The sequence below is a fragment of the Chaetura pelagica genome, unplaced genomic scaffold (genome assembly GCF_000747805.2).
Source record: "Chaetura pelagica isolate M959 unplaced genomic scaffold, ChaPel_1.0 scaffold99, whole genome shotgun sequence".
NCBI lineage: Eukaryota > Metazoa > Chordata > Aves > Apodiformes > Apodidae > Chaetura > Chaetura pelagica.
The window spans coordinates 370390-389757 of record NW_009954539.1 but is presented as its reverse complement, the minus strand read 5'-3'; the positions used below and the strand labels follow the sequence as shown (position 1 = coordinate 389757).

The following is a 19368-nucleotide window of genomic DNA, read 5'->3' as shown; positions in this document are numbered from 1 at the left end:
ATGTTAAACTCATTAAATTGTTTTGGGTAATTTGAAAAATGATGCTATGAAAATTCCTTATAAATTATTTAAGGGGCGGGGGTGTTGGGAAACATTTTATTTTTAACTTTTGCAGCACTATGTTTAAAAGAAAAAAGCAGAACAAAAATAATCTCAGATTAAAAAAAAATAATTATGCTTTGTTTGACCCAAACCCACTTTTGCTGGTGCTCCTTTTTCTTCTGGTAGAAATCATAGTAACAAAAATATTGGAATTGTTCCCTTTTTGAAGTTGTGGTTTGTTTGGTTGTTTTGGTGGGTTTTTTTTGGGCCGGGGGTTTGTTGAGTATTTTTCTTTGTCTGTTTTTTTGTTTTGTTGGGGTTTTTTTTGTTTTCTTTCTGAATTCTGAGGTTTATCCAGAAACTAAAACTTCATTTTTAGACAACTCTGCTTCTACAGAAAACCATAATAAAGACCTGGGCTACAACACAAAGAGATAACACAGGAGGTCAAAGATCATGCACAAAGGAAGACAAAAGAAAAAAAATGGGGGTACATTATAAGTATGCATTGCATAGCTTTTCTACTGGGAAAATATCTTTCTGGCATTTATGTTCCTGAAGTACATTAAGTGTGTTGGTTTGCTCCCCCTGGAGTAATGAGAGGAGGGGTAAGTAATCTAGAGATGGATAAGGGCCAATAACTTCATTCATACTGATTGTCTGGGCTGGAAGCTTAAACTGAATATATACATGCATCTGGATGAAGGTGAAAGAGGATGTGGAAAGCCAGAGCTTTTGAGCCCCAAAGAAACTGTGCCCCTGAACTGTGGAGGTGGCAAGGATGTTGTGTAGCTACCCAAAAACACTATCTCCTGTTTCTATGGTTAGTCAGGTTAGCAGAGCATTAACCATTGCATTGCAGTGCTCTGATGAAGCTGCTGGAGGTGGTCAGGAGTACCCAGGTTTAACAGGATGCAAAGATGACAAGATCAGCAAGTGGGTATTGATCACCCCGATGACGTAAATACAACATGCTCAACTGATTTCCAGAAAAGTAGATCTCAAGGGGCCAAATTCTACTCAACATCATGATAAAATCACCAGTCAGTGGCCTTGGTGCACTGTCATGACAAAGAAGATCTGTGAGCAGAAAAAGTGAGCATTTTCTCCTGTTTGTCCAGCATGGGAGCCTGCTTTGCACTGTGCAAAATGCTCAGTGCCACAACTTTCAAGAGGGAGAAGGATGGGGGAGAGAAGGGAAGAAGATGATCATGAATTCACCTTAGCATCAAGCTGTGCTTTTTCAAATGTCATCCACAAGATGAAAGGAACTCCAGGTCAGAATGAGAAATACAGAGGAATTAAACACACAATTGCAAAGGGAGGGGGAAGGAAAATCTCCATTCATATTTGGGCAGCAAGAGGAAAACACAGCAATTTTGTTACAGCCTCAGAGGCAGGCAGCATTTACCATATGCTGTTGCTTCCATTACACAAGAAGATAAAACCTGTGGAGTGCAGGTTGCACAGGCAGTGCAGTTTAGATGGTGGGGTCTCCTGACATGCACACGACTGTGTGCCAGGGTGTGCTAAAAATGGTCCAAATCTAAAAAAAAAAATCCAGGTTCTGTGTGCAAAAGCACACATGTATGAATATTCCAGTGATAAGTGATAATACTGCTAGGATATTAGTGCCTGCATGTAATTAATAATCAGGGCAGAAAAGGTAGAGTAAAAACCAGTGTGCTTGCATGTAGACAACATTAATCAGCCCTGTAAAGCAGCCAGTTAGAGCAGAATCCTTAGAGGAAAAGCCTTTACTTGATACACATTAGACATTTTGTTTAAAGATTAAAGTTCTTCTCATGTTTAATCAGTTTCTGAGTGGGATGGAAAAGAGGATTAATTACAGTTCCTTCCATCAGTCTCCCATACCGTGGAGTCACAAATGATATGTCTTTTTAGCAAAATGGCCGCCATCAGCAGCAGGCACAGGAAATGCTAATTGCAATTAAGGAGTTTATTTGGAATCAGAGAGCACAGTTTTAATCAGGATGAAAACGGAGCCTTGCTGTGTGAACCTTCAGAAAGTGGTTACTGAGCAGAATGGGCCTTTTTAAACCAGAGAGAGGGGTCTTTAAACTTCTGTAGTGAGTTTTCAGCTTGATTATGTCCTCAGTGGGATATGGATTAAAGTCCTCTCTGGGCCAATTATTGTTATCATTTTGTATTTACAGAGCATTTGCATGGCATGTCTGACTTAATGCTCTCAGGGGATTTTGTGAAGGGCAGGTTAATTCTGTTCTGGTCTTAAAATGAATTATTTAAGCCTTAAAGGGACTAAGTATCACAGAATCATCAAATTATTTGGGTTGGAAGTGACCTTAAATATCATCTAGTCCCAACCCCCTTGCATGAGCAGAAAAACCTCTCACTAGACCAGGTTACTCAAAGCCCCATCCAACCTGGCCTTGAAGGATGCCAGATGACATGTTTCTGCAAGAAGGCCGAGGGGCACTGGTGGACTTTGCAGCAAAGCCTCCCACACTTTGACTTTGTAATTCTCTGTATCCATCCTGGAAAGGCATCACACAATCCGTGACCACCACAATCTTGAACTCAGTTGTAGGTCTTCTTGAAAGCCGGAGGAAAACCCTCTCCTCATGGGTCACAGGCATGCATGACTTTGAGACCACTCCAGACAGCACAGGTACTTACCGGCTTGCAAGTAGAACTCTGTCCATTCAAATTCTGACTTTGGGAAAACAGAAACAGGTGGTTCTAGGTTCAGGACACTTCCATCCAAATCCTTGAAAAGGGCCTTTCTTGAGCCTTTGCATCTCTTTTCACGGAAAACGGTGTCTTCAGAGGTCTGCACACTGATAGGCAGGAGGGGTAAAATTATTACGAAGAAGACAGCAAATTGACTGCAGAATGAGTTTAGTGTCTTCTTTAGATAACATGCTTAATTTCTGGATCACCAAAGTGTGGTGAGCTAAATCTCATGTTGAGGACATTAAGTGCTTTTAACTGAATTTTGACTAGAGGTTTAAGACAGCTTAAAGAAACTACCCTCCTGGCCATATCACTCCTATTACAAAACACAATAAAATACGATGACTTGTAATGCAGCAAAGTCCACAGAAACATCTACAGATTGCTACGTGGATACAAAGCAAAACCCCATTACTGATATTTTGAATACAGTAAACAGATGTAGGCAGAGTTGTACAGTAAGGGCAGAGAAGAAAATTTGCCAAAGTTTCAAATTAATACAGCTCAAAAGACATGGAGAACAAAAATAGCTCCTCTAATCCTGACAGCTAATCCAGTTCTTGAACATCTCTCAGAAGATCCAGCATTTCACTGGGCTCGGTCTACCAGTGGGACAAGCAAAGTACTTCATTGTCTTGCCATATTCCTGATGTTTCAATTTCCACTCTTGCTTTAAGGCAATGCTCATCTGCTCTTTGACAGGATATATCCATCAAGATATCCTTCCAGGATGCTGAAGCAGAACAATGCAGCCACAGCCTGGACCAAGCTCAGCAGTTGCAAAGGTGGATTAAATAAATGCATGCAGATAATGCACGAGGAGAACTGCAAGAGATGTAATCTCCCTCACAGCTTTACTAGACCACTAAGAAATCATTCAGTAACATACATGCATTCATCAAGTTTGAAAATCACCAGCTCTTGCAGTGGACTGTGTATTCAGCAGCTCACTAATAGCATAATATCATGGGATGGATACAAGACGGATACATAATGGGAGCTGACAGGCTGGACAGGTCTCAGAAATCTATGCACAAACCAACGCCCAGAGCAAAAAAAAAAAAAAAAAGCCAAAATATAGAATAAAATAAAAATTCTGGCAGAAGGCTGGAGGGGCTCTAAACATAGCAGGGTGGGACACCTCCAATTATTTTTGAGTGGCAAGTGGAGTCCATGCTGCAATTTTTTGCTTCTTCAAGGCTTTCCTGACATAGCCTCTGCATTATGTTCACTGATTGTAATAAATAAATAGGCATGTGGTTTCCATTGGATGTGGTATGTTTAAACTGCTGCAACCAGCAGTGACTTAAGGTTACAGATGAAGCTCTCCCCTCCCTCCTCCACATTCCTCCACACACTGATGATATTCTCTGGGCAGGAGCAGTTCTGGCAATCCTTTGACATCTCACAGCCTGCCTGGTACTGATCAACGTTTCTGATGTGACCTCGCAGGCAAAAATCAAGCTCCGCTTCCCTGACTTAAAAGGACATTCTCTGTCTCAAGGTTTTTTCCTGGAGGTCTTGACATTTTCTGAAGCCTGAGGCTGAGAAGTCAGAGATGCTCAGGATGGAGTTTTAAGAAATGAGATATGTAAAGATTGTTTTTCTACACAAATACCAGTAAAAGGGGAAATCCAAAAGGACTGGTCTGGAGATGCACTTTGATGGAATCTGAACCTCAAATTTTTAAAAAATTGCACTAAGTTTGGGGTGTTTTTTTGTTTTTGTTTACTTGTTTGTTTTCCTGGATCTGAGATATTCTGTCCATGTTTGTTTGATGTCTAAGCTTGTTCATTTTTGCCAAACAGGAGCACTACACGAGCAGAAACAGAGACAAAAGAATGGGAGAGCTCTGCAGCTAGACATCCAATCTAAACTAACTGGTTAAACTCTTGGTACAACAATAAAAAAAGATAACTGATCCAAACAGAGGTGAGAAGACTCACAAAACTGTAGGGTTTTGTTTGTTTGTTTGTTTGTTTGCACAACTGTTGGAAAAGATAGTAAAAAATTAAGCATGTTACCTTGTTGGATGAAAGTAGAACTTGTCCTTCTCACTGACATGTAACATTCTTGACGTCTCTGCAGTGATAAGAGGCATGATACCCAATTGGTCAGGATTTGACATGATGCAGACATCCCTGTCTTCACTGTAGCAACTCTTTGTAAAACCAGTAAAGGTGACTTCTGTCAGGGATTAAGAAAAGATCAAGTGAGCAAAAATGGTTAAAGGAGTTCCACAACTAGACAGAAAAAAGCTCTATTCTGTGACATTTTCCATGTTAAATTGCTCCCATGTATATATATAAATATATACACACACACATATATATATGCACAAATAATTTTAAAATCAGACTACTTGTTGTGGTCATAGATCATTAGTTAGTTTTAGAATATTCTATAGTCAAGTTATATCTAAAAGTGACACAAACAAAGACATGCCCATTGGAAATGGAATAAAAGGAAACAGTAAGAAACAAACAAAACCAAGAAAGATGTGTTAATTTTAATTTGAATCAATAAGAACAATTTTAATAACAACCTGCCTTGGATAGTTTATCCACTTTCTAAATGTTAATATGAGCTGGGTCTGGTGACACATGCTTGACTCTGGCACTGAACTCTTTTGCAGCTACAAAATCCATGCTTTGCCACAAATTTCCTGTGAGACCCTGAGCAAGTCAATTTGCCTTTCTCTGTCTCCCTTATTCTTCAGTTAAAAAAAAGGATCATGCATTTTCTTACAAAAATAGGTGCCAGTGAGGAATAAAGACAAGAAAAACGGTGAGGTATTTAGATCCTACCACAGCAAACAGCTCTCTAGGTTCTGCTATATGCAAATACTATTCTAGGGACTGCAGAATTCATTTGAACCAAAGACAAGGGACACAAAACTTTTATCTCTCTTGTGCAATCCTTTGTAACAATAAAAGCCGTAACTGTGCTCTTCACTTCTCAAACATGGTATCTTTATTTAGCTAGAGGTAAACTTAGATCAGAGACATTAATCAAGTGGAAAAACAGATAGCAACAGAAGGCAGGCAAAAATATATATATTAGCATATGACATTATGACATAATTATACTGGAGTAGATTCAGGAAGTGAAAAATACCAAATAATATATTTTTCTATTCAACCTTATCAAACTAAGGAATAATTCTGTTATTAGTTCCATTGAGACTCAGATTTCCCCACCATGCCCATTTCTGGCTGTGGAAGGCTGTGACTTGAATTAGAAAAATGTAATTAGTCAAGAAAAAGAGAGACAGAATAGTCTGGCCACTGAGTGTGGAAGACCAACCTTTCAGCTTCATGAGTCCCAGGACTTTTGGACAGTGCCCAGTTTTGTGCCATGGGTCATCTGGCCTTTGGCTGGGAACAGTGGTAAATGTAGGCCATAAAATCCCAACACGGCCTCTTAGAGGGTAGTATGGTGGTCGATCCTTGTTTGTTAGATCAGCTGAGTGAGGTTTGATCCTGTCTCTAATGCAGTCAAAAGTTGAGCTTGTTGCAACAATTATGGAGTTTCTAAGTTCTATGAATCTTTTCCCAGTGTGGCATTGTTTGGCATAGAGACAGTACACTACTGGCATGAGACCCACAGTGTTGTCCACAAGCACCACATTGTCCATGATGACGCTGCTTCCAAGGTGGAACATGACACCATAGTCATAATTCTTATAGGACAGAAAACCTGTGATTCTAGTGCAGGTCTGAAATCCATCTCCCTGGTACAGGTGGATACCATGGAGATTTGAATGGGCCACATTTTCAGTGCAGTCCTCTCCATCAAGCAAACACTCTTGGCCTCTGATATGGAAGCCAATTCGCTCAGACCCTGCCACAGCATTGCCACAGAGGAGGATACCAATGACAAGGTTCACCTTGATGCCAGCAATCCAGTTTAATAGGTCTTCTGGCTGCCTGCTCAGAATAACAAGGTTCCTGATGAGAGAATGATTTTGCCCTTCCAAATCAATACCAGGTCCAACTGTGTTGAACACTGTGTTATTGTGTAACAAGATCCGGTTGCTCATGACTGCTTTAATGCCAACTCCACAGCTACCACTAATGCTGGATGACACCACCGAGGACCCTTGGGTTATATTCCTGAATTCAATGGCAGAAAGCTGAGGAGGTCCGAAGTTAACAAATTCAACATTTAAGAGCTGAAGAACACCTGAAATGAGATAACTGTAATGAAATAAAAGCTTACAAAATTACCTAAGAACTGGTAAGTATGACACCAAATTAAACAGCACTTGGACATTGCAGGCAACCTGTGCCCATGTATTGCCAGCAAGGGGTATTTGTTCATAAATATATATAAAGTAAAAAACAGCTAACCAAAGAACAGCTCCTTTTAAAATACTTTCCATTATTCATTACATGTTACTAGTGCTCATGTTTCATACATGTCACACAGTCACTCTTTGCATAGAATTGTGCAGAACACATGAATCGACTCATCTGTTTTAGAAAGTCCTTTCTTGGGCAGAACTGGTCTGGTCAATTGGACAGGTGAATCTCAGCTACCTTCAAACACTGTCCCACTGGAGTCTGTAAAACGTCCCACCAGCATCCTCCCAGCACAAGCCACATCAGACTTGATCTGGACATTCCGTGTTAGGAGCCCAACCTCAGCAGCCAAAGGTATACGTCTGCCATCTTCTGTGTCATGGGACTGCCCTGGGGAGTTTCAAGAAAGAAAATGTGATAAGTGTCTATCATACCTATATACCAGTGCTTTGAGGGACATAAAGCCTGACAGCTTATGCACAGCTTCTCTGCAGAATCTGCACTGACATTCAAATGTGTTTTTCCTCCAGCACAATCTACATGCATCAACACAAAACCAGAAAGGCCACCTGCCCATCAAATAGTCACCATGTGCTTATGTTTTACCAACATACTTCATTTTTAGAAAAAGAAGGTGCTAAACCTTTTCCCTCTGGTGTGTAGATGCCAAACCAATGAACACATTCACACTTCATTTTTTCTGAGTTATATGTGCTGAAGTTATTCCTCAGTGCACTGCAGAGCTCATCTCCATGAACTCTCATTAGGATTGAACCAATGACAATGTTAAAAACCAACTTTCTATAACATTTTAATTGTGTATGTTTTCTGAAACAAAGTCTTTCTAATTGAGACTTTTAAGATAATTTATGCAGGTGTCTAGCTTGGAATTAATCTCAAGGGCCTCTATATATCCACAGATGTAATTTAGTTGTCCAAGCTGGTTTTATGTACAATGGAGAGCAATGGGCAATTCTCAAGTGCAATTTGTTATCTATTTTATAGATCTTGATAAGGATGTAGAGTGTGTTATCAGTAAGTTTGCAGGTGGCACCAAGCTAGGTGGGAGTGTTGATCTGCATGAGGATAGGGAGGCTCTACAGAGAGACTTGAATAGATTGGACAGTTGGGCTAATGTTAATGGTCTGGGCTTCAACAAGGCCAAGTGCTGGGTCCTGCACCTGGACCACAACAACCCCAGGCAACGCTTCAGGCTCGGGGAAGTGTGGCTGGAAAGGGTCTGCCAGAAAAGGACCTGGAGATTCTAATTGACAAGCAGCTGAATATGAGCCAGCAGTGTGCCCAGGTGGCCAAGAAAGCCAATGGCATCCTGGCCTGTATTAGAAATCGTGTGAGTAGCAGAAGCAGAGAGGTGATTGTCCCCCTGTACTCAGCACTGGTGAGGCCACACCTGGAGTGTTGTGTCCGGTTTTGGGCACCTCAATTCAAGAGAGATATCGAGGTGCTGGAGCAAGTACAGAGGAGGGCAATGAAGCTGGTGAAGGGCCTAGAGAATCAATCTCATGAAGAACACTTGAAGGAGCTGGGAATGTTTAGTCTGGGGAAGAGGAGGCTGAGGGGAGACCAGATCAGTCTCTACAACTACCTGAAAGGTCACTGTAGAGAGGTTGGTGCTGGTCTCTTCACCCAGGTAATTAGCAACAGAACAAGAGGGAATGGCTTCAAGCTGTAACAGGGGAGGTTTAGACTGGACATTAGGATTTATTTTTTTTTCACAGAAAGAGTGGCTAGAGACTGGAATAGGCTGCCCAGGGCAGTGGTTGAGTCACCATCCCTGGATGTGTTTAAGGGTCCTTTGGATGTGGTGTCGGTGGATGTGGTTTAGGGGAGAGCTTTATAGAGCAGGGATGATGGTTGGACTCAGTGATCCCAAGGTCTTTTTCAGCCTGAATAGTTCTATGGTTCTATGATTCTATGAGGGAATTCACATGAGGCAGCAGCACAGGAAAATGGGTCTTCTCTCGAGGAGCACAGCGTGAGTCTGGGAGGCTGTCAAACACAGAAAATGCTGCTGCATATGGTGGCAGTCTGTATACAAAAGGTAAAGGTTAGATAACTCAAAATCAAACCTTTATAAGTAGGTGTGGAAATGTCAGGCTGCCTGTCCTTGGGAGGAGGCACCAACAAGTTGCAGGTCGTGCTGATTTGACTTTACCAATGCCTCTAGTGACAGGACAACTTTAAAACATTCCATTTTAAATAGAAAAAGGGTAGGCTTAGATTCGACATAAGGAAGAAATCTTTTACAATAAGGGTGGTGAGACACTGAAAAAGGTTGCCTGGGGAAGTTGTGGATGTCCCGCCCCTGGAAGTGTTCAAGGCCAGGTTGGATGGGGCTTGGAGGAACCTAGTCCAGAGAGAGGTGTCCCTCCCCATGCCAGATGGGGTTGGACTAGATGATCTTCAAAGGTCCCTTCCAACCCAAACCATTCTGTGACTCTGTGACTGTATTTTTCTGCTTTGATTATCAAGGGATCTGTGAGTGACCTGCTCATGTGTGAACATTTATTGTAGACTTCTGCATTTGCCAGGGTGCATCCCAGTATTTACTTAATTCTTCTATGAGTCCTATATTTTTTTCAGTTATATTTAACCACTGCTGCAGCACTCAATGTATATGCAATCATTTAGTCTCAGGATACACTTACTATATCCATAGTAGCTAAGAAAATAGGTTAAGAACTGTTCTGTGGCTCCAAGATTGACTAGAAGGTTTCTTCCTTCACTTGAAAAAAGAAAAAAAAAAAGAAAAAAAAAAGGGGGAGGGGGTTGGTGGGTGCTTTGGGATGTGCTTTTCATATAAAACTGTGCCATGGAGGCTACTTTCAATTAACACTGTGGATAATTGCAGAATAGGGCTTAGTTCCTCAGTTCCAAGTGAAGCTTCGTTAACAAGTACAGCTATAGGCATTGAAAACAAACAATATTTCTTTTTAACTATCATAGCAACTTTTGTGCCTACTAGTTTGAATAAAGACTAAAGTTAAAAAGTATTTCTATGCAGAGGAAATATGGTTTTGGAACATCAGACTTTGACCTGTTAATATTTTTTTTTTCAATTTTGTTGAATAGATGGTAATAAATTTCCATCATAAGCTGAACTAAAATTTAATAGATTACCAATAGTGTATCTCTTTTTCCACTTAAATATGGATTGCATATAATCTACACAGGAAATACAGTTATATACAGATCCTATACATATTTACATATTAGATTACAAACAAATTAGTTTTATGCCATGGAGTTGATAACATTTTGCACTTGAAACTTCATTAATTATTTTGAAACTTGAAAAAAGCATTATTTTAATGTTTCAGTTTTGATACACCACAGAAGTTGTGCAAATGGCCTAAAAAATCTGTTTGTTTAGAGAGTTTTTTCTCCTTTAAAATTTCAGTTACTTTCTCTCTCTGTTAACTAGTTCTATTTAAAACATGTAACCCCAGCAAGTTTTCCAAAAGTATTCAGCACTGGATTTATCATATTCCCAGAAACTCACTTTAGAATCAGTTGTTCTGTGTGATTTTGAACATCACATTTCCAGTATCAAAACAGCAAGGAAAAAGCATATGGAGAAAGAAATTAAGATATTTCAGTAAAATAGATCTTGGTGAGATATGAAATGGAAAGTCAGTGCTTCAGAAGACTCTGAAATGGAAACAGATTCCTTACCAATATGCCTGTGCAGAAGTAGTTCATGAATTCTTATGTTATGACCATTGACTTCCTTAAGTGTAACTACTTCAGCTTGGTGGGCTTCATAGGAGGAAGAGCTGATCATAATGCTTCCACCAGGATTCCAATCTACTTCCTCCTTCACAAGAATCCTGTAATGCCAAGGTGTTGTTAATGTCATTACATTTATGAGAGTTATGCTCACAGATTTGTAAAGAAATGAACAACAGTTTTGCCTAGGCAGAGCTCAGGAAGCATCCACAGGCTATGCTCTAGGAGAAACCCCTCTAGGGCTTTCTGCAAGAACAGATGTCTGAAGTATGTGGGAGGAAATTAATTCCAAAAAGCCTGTTTCACAGCATTGATTAACAAGGTATTCTGTTCCAGTACAGAGTTGCAAAGAACAAGTAAGTTGCCTACCAAAGACCCGTCAGACAATTTTTGTTGCCAAGAATATCCTACAGAGATGAAAGTCCAGCTTTGGACTTCAACAACAAAATGTAGGTGTCCATGTGTTGGGTTGTGTGTATCTGTGCACTTGGCATTTAAGATTCCACTATAACTGATCAGCACAGTCAGCAGTGGGTGGAAGACAATTCTGCTCTCTCTGAATTGGGCACATAAAGAAAGATTTGGGCAAAATACCACCTTTCATTGCCAGGAGCAACATTAGTTCCCAGATGTGTCCATGGTATCTTAGGATAAGAGCTATAAATTTGCACCTGTCCATAAACCCCTGAAAAAAACAGCAACAAGTTTTCATAGGTTAAAAGAGAAACCTGAGAAGAATTGTACCAATAACTAAATACACAGCTATCTTTGTATTTATTAAAGCATGTTTCTATACTTTATGAAAAGTGTAAGAACAGCACACAGCCTCTGACTGGAATAATAAGTGAACTAGAAATAAATCTTTAATAAAGTAAAATGACCAACACATGTAAGTGCAAGAAAGAGGATTGTACCATAGAAGTTTCATTAACTCTCTTTGGAATTGCAGACAAAGGTATGGACATTTAAAAAAATCTACCTAAGTAAACAAATTAAATTTAAACTCCAGGAATGAAAGATACCAAAAAATTACTCAGCTATTGTATATATTTCTGATCTGTTAAAAATAACAGATTTTTTTTCTGGAAAAGGAATACAAAATTAGGGCAAAAATATAAAATATATAAACTTCTCATAGAGATGACATATTCCAATATGACAGTTGAAGCATTAAAAATATTCTGATTTCCTGTATTGAAATGTTTGTTTCCATTTGCTGACATCATCTGATGTCTTTCAGTTTGACTCAGTTCAAAATTTGTTCTGCCTATATAACAGTGACATATTGATTCAGAGGATTTTTGCTGCAAGTATTCTTTTAATGAATTTTAAAACATGTAAGTGAAAAGTTAACTTATTTCTTTAACGACAATTATATGAGGACATGTAAAAGTTTATATAAACTATCTTTTGGCATCTATCTTTTATCTGGGTCCAAATGCCTGGAAATATTTAAAGTTATATATTTGAATCCATCTAGTAGCTCTCAGGTGTAATTCATCTCAAAGAAGTTAGACAGTTGAAAATAGTGATAAGTGTTTAAACTTATAATCCTAACCTGGAAATGTGAGGGCAGTTTGTTTCATCCTAAAAGAGACCAAAGATAACTGAGACACCAAATACTCTTTGGCATTTTGCATTTCACTCCACTCAACAAGGTCATCTGATTAGTACTGTCAACTTTGACAACTACCTTCCACAAATCTCAAATCTAGAACTGTCACCATTTGACCAAACTAGGACAAGAACCAAGACAAACCCTTGTATTTGTGTGCAAGTTCTTTTAAATCCTCTCCAGTTTCTCAGATGAAGACCTCAGGATCTGACACCTAGTTGCTCATTTCTGCCAAATTTTGCCAAATCAAAATCTTCACAGAAAATCCAGGAATTGACCTGGTGAAAAGTAAACATTTTAGCTAAAAAAAAAGGGGTGTACCTTTTTCAGATGTTTTCCTGTATGACATAGTAACAAGATCATTTCCTTAGCCTATTGCCTAAGGTTGGTTGCCTACAAAAAGGTGAACTCATGTTTCGTACCAATACTCCCTGGGTGGACAGATATTTCCTCCAGACGATCACAGTAAATCCCTTCAGAGGCACGAAGAAGGACCAGCAGCTTTAAATCCCTTTCTAGGGGATGTTGAAAAGAACCTGCAATAAAGGCAAAACAACAACAACCCACCCTAAAGTTATCAATTGGCTTTTCATTGCTGAATTAGGGTGGAACTGAGGTAAGTGAATCAAAATTTAAAGGTCTAAATGGCTGGACTAGCATTGCCTTCCTCAGCCCAGTTTTGCCTTTCTGCTCCTCTCCAGTTCCACCAGTTCCCAGGTAATCATGAGTTCCTCAGCCAGAACGATTCTAATGGTCCTTCAGACCAATGGAAAGTTTGAGGAAAAATGTCCAAGGAGTTTTGGTGTGTGAGATGGTGCTCTTATCTTGTGGTGACCAGTCTGTACAGTAAATTGTATTCCAACTGTGACTTCATTTATTTCACCAAGGGTAGTTTACAGTTTCAGAAGAAAATGGCCCAGCACTAAATACATACTAAACAAGAAAAGTAGGGCAGTTTTTGCCCTGGAGAAATGTATGCGGGGTCCAGTAAAAGAGTTCAGCGTTCCTTTAAAATTAGAGATTAAATCAATTATGCAACAGAAAACTGCAACAGATGTAGAAGTAAAAAATATATACATATCTGTACAAAACTAGGTGGCCTGTCATGTTCTTTTAATATTTAAAAATTACTAGTTTGGAAAAGAAAGATGATTTTGTATCCTGAAGAAACATTGCTGTTTAAGAGCATTTTCTTTATGAAGTGAAATCAAGAAATAAATTCATTGTTCCCCACCAGTGTCTGGCTGATATCTGTGGATATTTAAATTTTCTGTACAGCTTTTAAATGGATAAAAGACAAACAATACAAGACTTGCATGTTGTGTGTCTAATAACTCTTACACCATTGAGTTCATACCTTCTCTGTGGACATCTAAACTATCTTTGACTTTCTTGTTTAAATTCTCATAGCTGGTTCAATTGGTAGAAAATCAGGAATTGGGCAGCAACCAAATACTAGTTTCAAAGAACAAAACTAATGATAAGTACTTTCACTGATGCACTAGGTTAAACAAATATCCACCTCAAGCAGAAGAGTTATGTAGACATTTGTGTCTATTTTTGTATGAAGAGTGATTGTTTTTCTGCTTCACCCTCACAGCAAGTTGTGAATTGAAATACTCAGCCTGAACATACCTTTCCCCATCCTCAGGTCAACCTTACCCCCTGGGATAAATCCATTAACTATGCTGAAGACCAAAGAAAGGTTCAGCAAAAATGTTTGGAGCCTTTTATATTAATCTTACAATGTTACTCACACTTGCCATTTTCTAATCATGATGATGCACCCTTAAAGTGGAGGGATTATTATTAATTATCATTGTGAATTCCTTATGATATTATTGGTGTTACTATTTTACTCCTAGCCACAAAGCATTTACTGTTTTCTCTACCTCTATCAGTTAAAAATGGCTACATGATATATCCAATTCCCAGCTAAATTTTAAAACCATGTTTAAAGTACTCTTCCAGGCTTGACAATCACAAGCAAATGCTTGGAAATGTGGGTTCTAAAGGCCTAAGGTGGAAGCTACTACTCCTTTAAAAGAATTAGATCCACATTTAGTTAAAAATTGTGATTTTTAATCCTAAAAAGCATGACAATAGGTTAAGGGATATTACCTTTGTTTTAAAAAATAATTATATATATATATAATATCACAGTGAGAAACAAAGTTATAATAAAATTATTCAAAATAGCTCATCACCATATTAAATCCTTAGAAAATAAATAAAAAAGTGGAAAGTTAGTATTCACAGAAATGCTTCAGTGGCTGGAGACTATAAATGGTGTCTAACACAAGAGAACACAGGAGATATCTATTAGTAGAAAAATCAGCTTTGTTTTAAGTATATTTAGAATAAAAATAATCTTAGCACTTGCCTAAGTCCATTAATTGCTCTATGGCTTTAAATGAATGGATTTCAGTAACTTGAATGCAGGTGCTATAGAAGAGTTGGCCCAGAAGGTGGCCTTTTCCCTAAGTTTGGAATCACCCACGATATCTCAGAGCACTTGAAGGAAGCTAATATTATGCCAATATTTGAAACAAAGATAAAAGTAAGACCCCCAGGTAATTACAGGTCTGTCAACTTGACACTGATTCTAGGGGAAAAATAAATAAAAATGGTATGTCCAACTCTGAACGCAATTAATAAATCATTAAAGGTGGATGATATAATTAATGCCAATCAACCTACTTTTATAGAAAAAATGTCCTGTGAAACTTCCTTGTTATAATCTTCTAATGAGCTTACAGGTTTAGTTGATAAAGATAATAGCTTTGATATAACATAATTGGCTTTTTCAAGGCACTTGACTTAATAGCACAAAACTTTCTGATTAACAAAGTACACTGGGACAACATGAACGTGGCACACACTAATTTACAGTAAGCAGACAAGCTGACACAAATGGGCAAAACCAAAAAGAATGTTGGTACAGAAAATTAAGCAATAATTTGGAAGTGAAGAATTAAGAAGGAAAGTGAAAAATGTTCAAAATATAAGATGACAGGCCTTGAAAAAGTAATGTTCTCTCTGAAGGTATGGAGAACAAAAGGAAAAGCTTTGGCTTGCTCTAAGTACAGCCCTACAGAATGGCTCATCAAGATGGAGCTATGGAAACAGCAGCTGCATCAGCTTATTCATCAGAAAATCCAAAATAGTTAATGCACATAAGTCACTGGTGCTGGATAAATTTCATCACTGTATGAAGTAACTGACATATGAAATCATAGCTCCTGTAATAGTTTTGTTAAAGTTACCAAGTTGACATAAGCACTGGAATAATAATCTCTGTAACACACATGTGAAGGATCTGGGCTTTAAGTGTCTGTCTTCGATCTTTGGCCAGTGTTTCACCACCCTCACAGAATTCTTTCCTAAAATCTCTTCTCAATCTCTCCTCTTTCAAGTTGCAACCACTCCCTGTTGACAGTTGGTTGCTACATGCCCTTGTCAAAAGTCCCTCCCCAGCTTTCTTGTACCTCCTTCAGTTCCTGGAAGGTGCTCTAAGGTCTCCCTGGAGCCTTCTCTTCTCCAGGCTGAACAACCCCAACTCTCTCAGCCTGTCCCCAGAGGAGAGCTGCTCCAGCTCTCTGATCATCTTTGCAGCCTCCTCTGAGCTCACTCCAACAGCTTCAAGTCCTTCTTAAGTATCTCAGGTATTTCTTAAGTGCAGACACTGGTCAGTCAGCTGGTGTACAAGCAACAACCATGCAACTTCCTTCAAGGTGAACTTTCTGCATTGGCACTGCACTGTTAGTTTGTACCTTCACTCTCTGTCTGATCATAGATGTCACATCAAATGTCTGCATTGCAGGTATATAAACTTCTACAAGGGTCTAAAGCTGATGTCATTCCAGGGAGTGTTGGCACCACAATGCATGCACGACTCATTTTAAAAAAAAACCCAAAACCATATATTATAATCCTGTGTATAAGAAACAACCTGTGCTGCCAATAGAGTCACCACTGGTTACATATTTTCCGGAAGAATGGGAGGTCCAGCTGCCTGGATTGCAACACAAATCTGTTGGCACAATGGTTGCAGCTGATTCATAATCCTTCATGAGGTCTAACCTCTGGAGATGATAAAACTTTAAAATGTAAAAGTAGGAAAAACAAATGGGAGAACAACAAGTGTTTTTTCTACCCAGATTTTAACTGATTCTAGACTGCATCCTGGATCTGCTTTGCTGTTGATTTTCAAAAGCATTTTCCATTGTTTTCATATTTCAGTTTTATTCCAGATGTTTTTTCCTGACAATTTTTTGATGTTGTGTGTTTCTTTTTTTCCATAACAAACCCCATTCAGTGCTTTCCTAGAACGGTGGGTGTTTCCTCACTTGTAGACTTTCTATTCTTTAGAAACAGCTGTTGTGCATAAGAGCAAGGGAATCTCAGAGATAAGATCCCCTCCCTTCCACTTGCAAACAGACTTTGTTAAGTATCTTGCTGTGACCATCTCCAGTATCAGCTCTGTGTTTCCTAAATTCGAAACTTCTTGGACTCTCCCTACCCAGTTACTTTGAAAACAGTGGTGTATTGTCACCAGAAAGTCTGAAGAGTTTTTATTCATGGTCAGTGTACAGCTGGATAGTGACCAGTGTGGGTTCTCCTTCGTGAGCTGTTCCTTCAGGTGTTGAGACTGCATTCTGCAAAGAAGCATGTGAAAGCAGCTGAAAACACAGAAACATCATGTGAGTTACCTCTTACAAATGATGCTGGCAAACAGAAAAGATAAGAGACAGACACTTGTGGAGTAGGAACCAGCAGCCAGAAATGAGAGATGAATATCCAAGCAATAAGAAGTGAGACAAGACAAGTAGGATGGGATTCTGCTGCCTAAATATAGATGTCTAATGCCTCCCGACAGGCTTAGTGTGCTCCAAATCCAAGTTAGCAGATACAAAAGAAGGATCCATGACAGAACAATGACTTTTTAAGCAGAAGCTGGAGCCCCGGTGGGTCTCATGAGGGTGCCCAAAGTAATACGAAATCCTTATAGCAACTGAACCGTGTTTCCAGAGAGATTCATGCACCTACATCTAGCTTTCTTACCAGAGATGTTCCGATATTCTCTGGCTGGCTGAGCTAACAAAATCAGACAATACAACATAGACTGTAATTTGCTCTAGATACTTGCACTGGCCAGTTCCACCAGCTGCAGTGTCTTCACTGACTGTATTGACTAGATCTCTACTGAAACAGCCAGCTCTCATGCTGGCACCCACAGGTTATGCCTACATGTGGGTGTCTTTAAGTATAATGAATCGCATCCCTTCCTCAGGTGATACTATCAGTTAAAAAACAAACGATTGACTTGGAAAGACCAAATAGAGGGAGGATGAGAGGATGAAGATGATGCAATGAGCTTTTCAAACAACTTTTTCTGTCATCAGAGATTAAAAATTGCCCTAAAGACATCCTTTGTATTCCATCTTCACATAAGTGAATAGCTGTGAAGGGATGCTATGTGACTGCAAGCTGGGACACAACCCACAGCTAAAGAAGATGGGACACATAATAGAGGTACTGGAGAAGTCAGAAAAGGCATCCAGTTAATCAAACTCACTTGTGCCCTAATTGTTATTATAAGACTGAGCACTGATCATCACTAAAACATGGCTATTTACTTATATATAATGATTTACCATTTAGGAAGTCAATATGGGAGTTAGTACTAGAACTGAAGAGGAGTGAAGGTATTAGAGCTGTCTTAATCACAAGCAAGATTAGAGATATAAGAAATGTCTGTGGTTTCATCTCCAGACAATCAAACCATGAGCAAATGGTGACTTTAGGCTCCTTGCTTCAAATGCATGCCATGACTGACAAGCAGCCATCATGAGACATGGAAAAAAAAAAAAAGAGTGTGACAAGTGGAAACTCGGAGAAATCCTATCTGGAGAAATGCTTAATTGAGTTCTACTGTAAAAAGCAAAAATACGCTGCCAGCAATGAGCAGCTGAAAGTATTGGAGCTCAGGATGAGTCCAATATATCAATTTGTGCAAAACAATCTTCAACATTTTGTTCAGCCTTGTCATGAGCCAAGGGCTTTCCTCAGCATTGGAACAGGGCACTTTCTGCACTTAACATCTGTGCTTTAATGCTCTCTTATGGGTTAAAATTAATTGACCAATCCTAGCAGAGAAACAAAAATACCCTAACGCCTCTGAGATGTTGAGATGAGTTCAGGATTTCTTCTTGTTCTGACGTAGGTGTGCTAATGATATTTAGCAAATCACTTAATCTCTCTGAACCTCAAACTCTCCTTCTATAAACAGGAAAACCAGCTAATTTTCACACAGCTTGGCAACACGGGGAGGTAGAAAGAAACAGTGTTTCTAAAACTCTATTGCAAATATCACCATCAAAGAAGAGACTTTGAAAGTTTAAGTTCAGTCCTTATCTGACAGCTAGGACTACAAGAGAAGAAGTAATCAGAGGCCTCCTTGGGCTAGGAGCACCTGGAGAAATTACTGTGGGGATAGATCCACACATTATATTTCTGGGTTGTCCAAGGGCTCTGACAGAGTTCTTGCAGCCCTTTGCTGAGCTTTAGTCTTCTCACATCTTCCAGTGGTTCTGATCATAATTCACACTGGATTGTCATCATGACAGACCCTTCAGGATCAAAGGTGTCCCAGCAATTCTGATCTCCCAACTATCACTTTATTTTCTCATCCCAAATTATTGTTTTAGTAAAATCAATTATGTTCTTGTTGATGTTTCATAAACTCTAATTTTACACTGTTTTTGGTTTTGTTTTTTTTCCCCCTTTGTTATATATTTTTCCTGTCACTGAGTTCCTGCATACTTATAGTCATTTATTACCATCTGACTTTTTTTTCTGCAGGTAAGATGCCAAGTGCTCTGACGGGCACCAAAGTCCAAGTAAGATTTGTTTCTAGAACTTATCATTATTCAATAGCAG

At 39.1% G+C, this 19368-nt stretch overlaps 1 protein-coding gene across 1 annotated transcript in view; it reads right to left on the bottom strand.

Moving 5' to 3' along the window:
• Positions 1-19368, bottom strand: part of PKHD1 (polycystic kidney and hepatic disease 1 (autosomal recessive)) — a 248035-nt gene that overhangs the window by 64929 nt on the left and 163738 nt on the right. The window contains exons 52-58 of the mRNA XM_010004904.1: positions 12849-12962; positions 11409-11496; positions 10758-10912; positions 7299-7451; positions 6064-6942; positions 4782-4944; positions 2701-2861 (exon numbers count right to left, since the gene is read on the bottom strand). Of these exons, the coding sequence (XP_010003206.1) occupies positions 2701-2861; positions 4782-4944; positions 6064-6942; positions 7299-7451; positions 10758-10912; positions 11409-11496; positions 12849-12962 (1713 nt within the window). The remainder of the gene's footprint in view (positions 1-2700; positions 2862-4781; positions 4945-6063; positions 6943-7298; positions 7452-10757; positions 10913-11408; positions 11497-12848; positions 12963-19368) is intronic.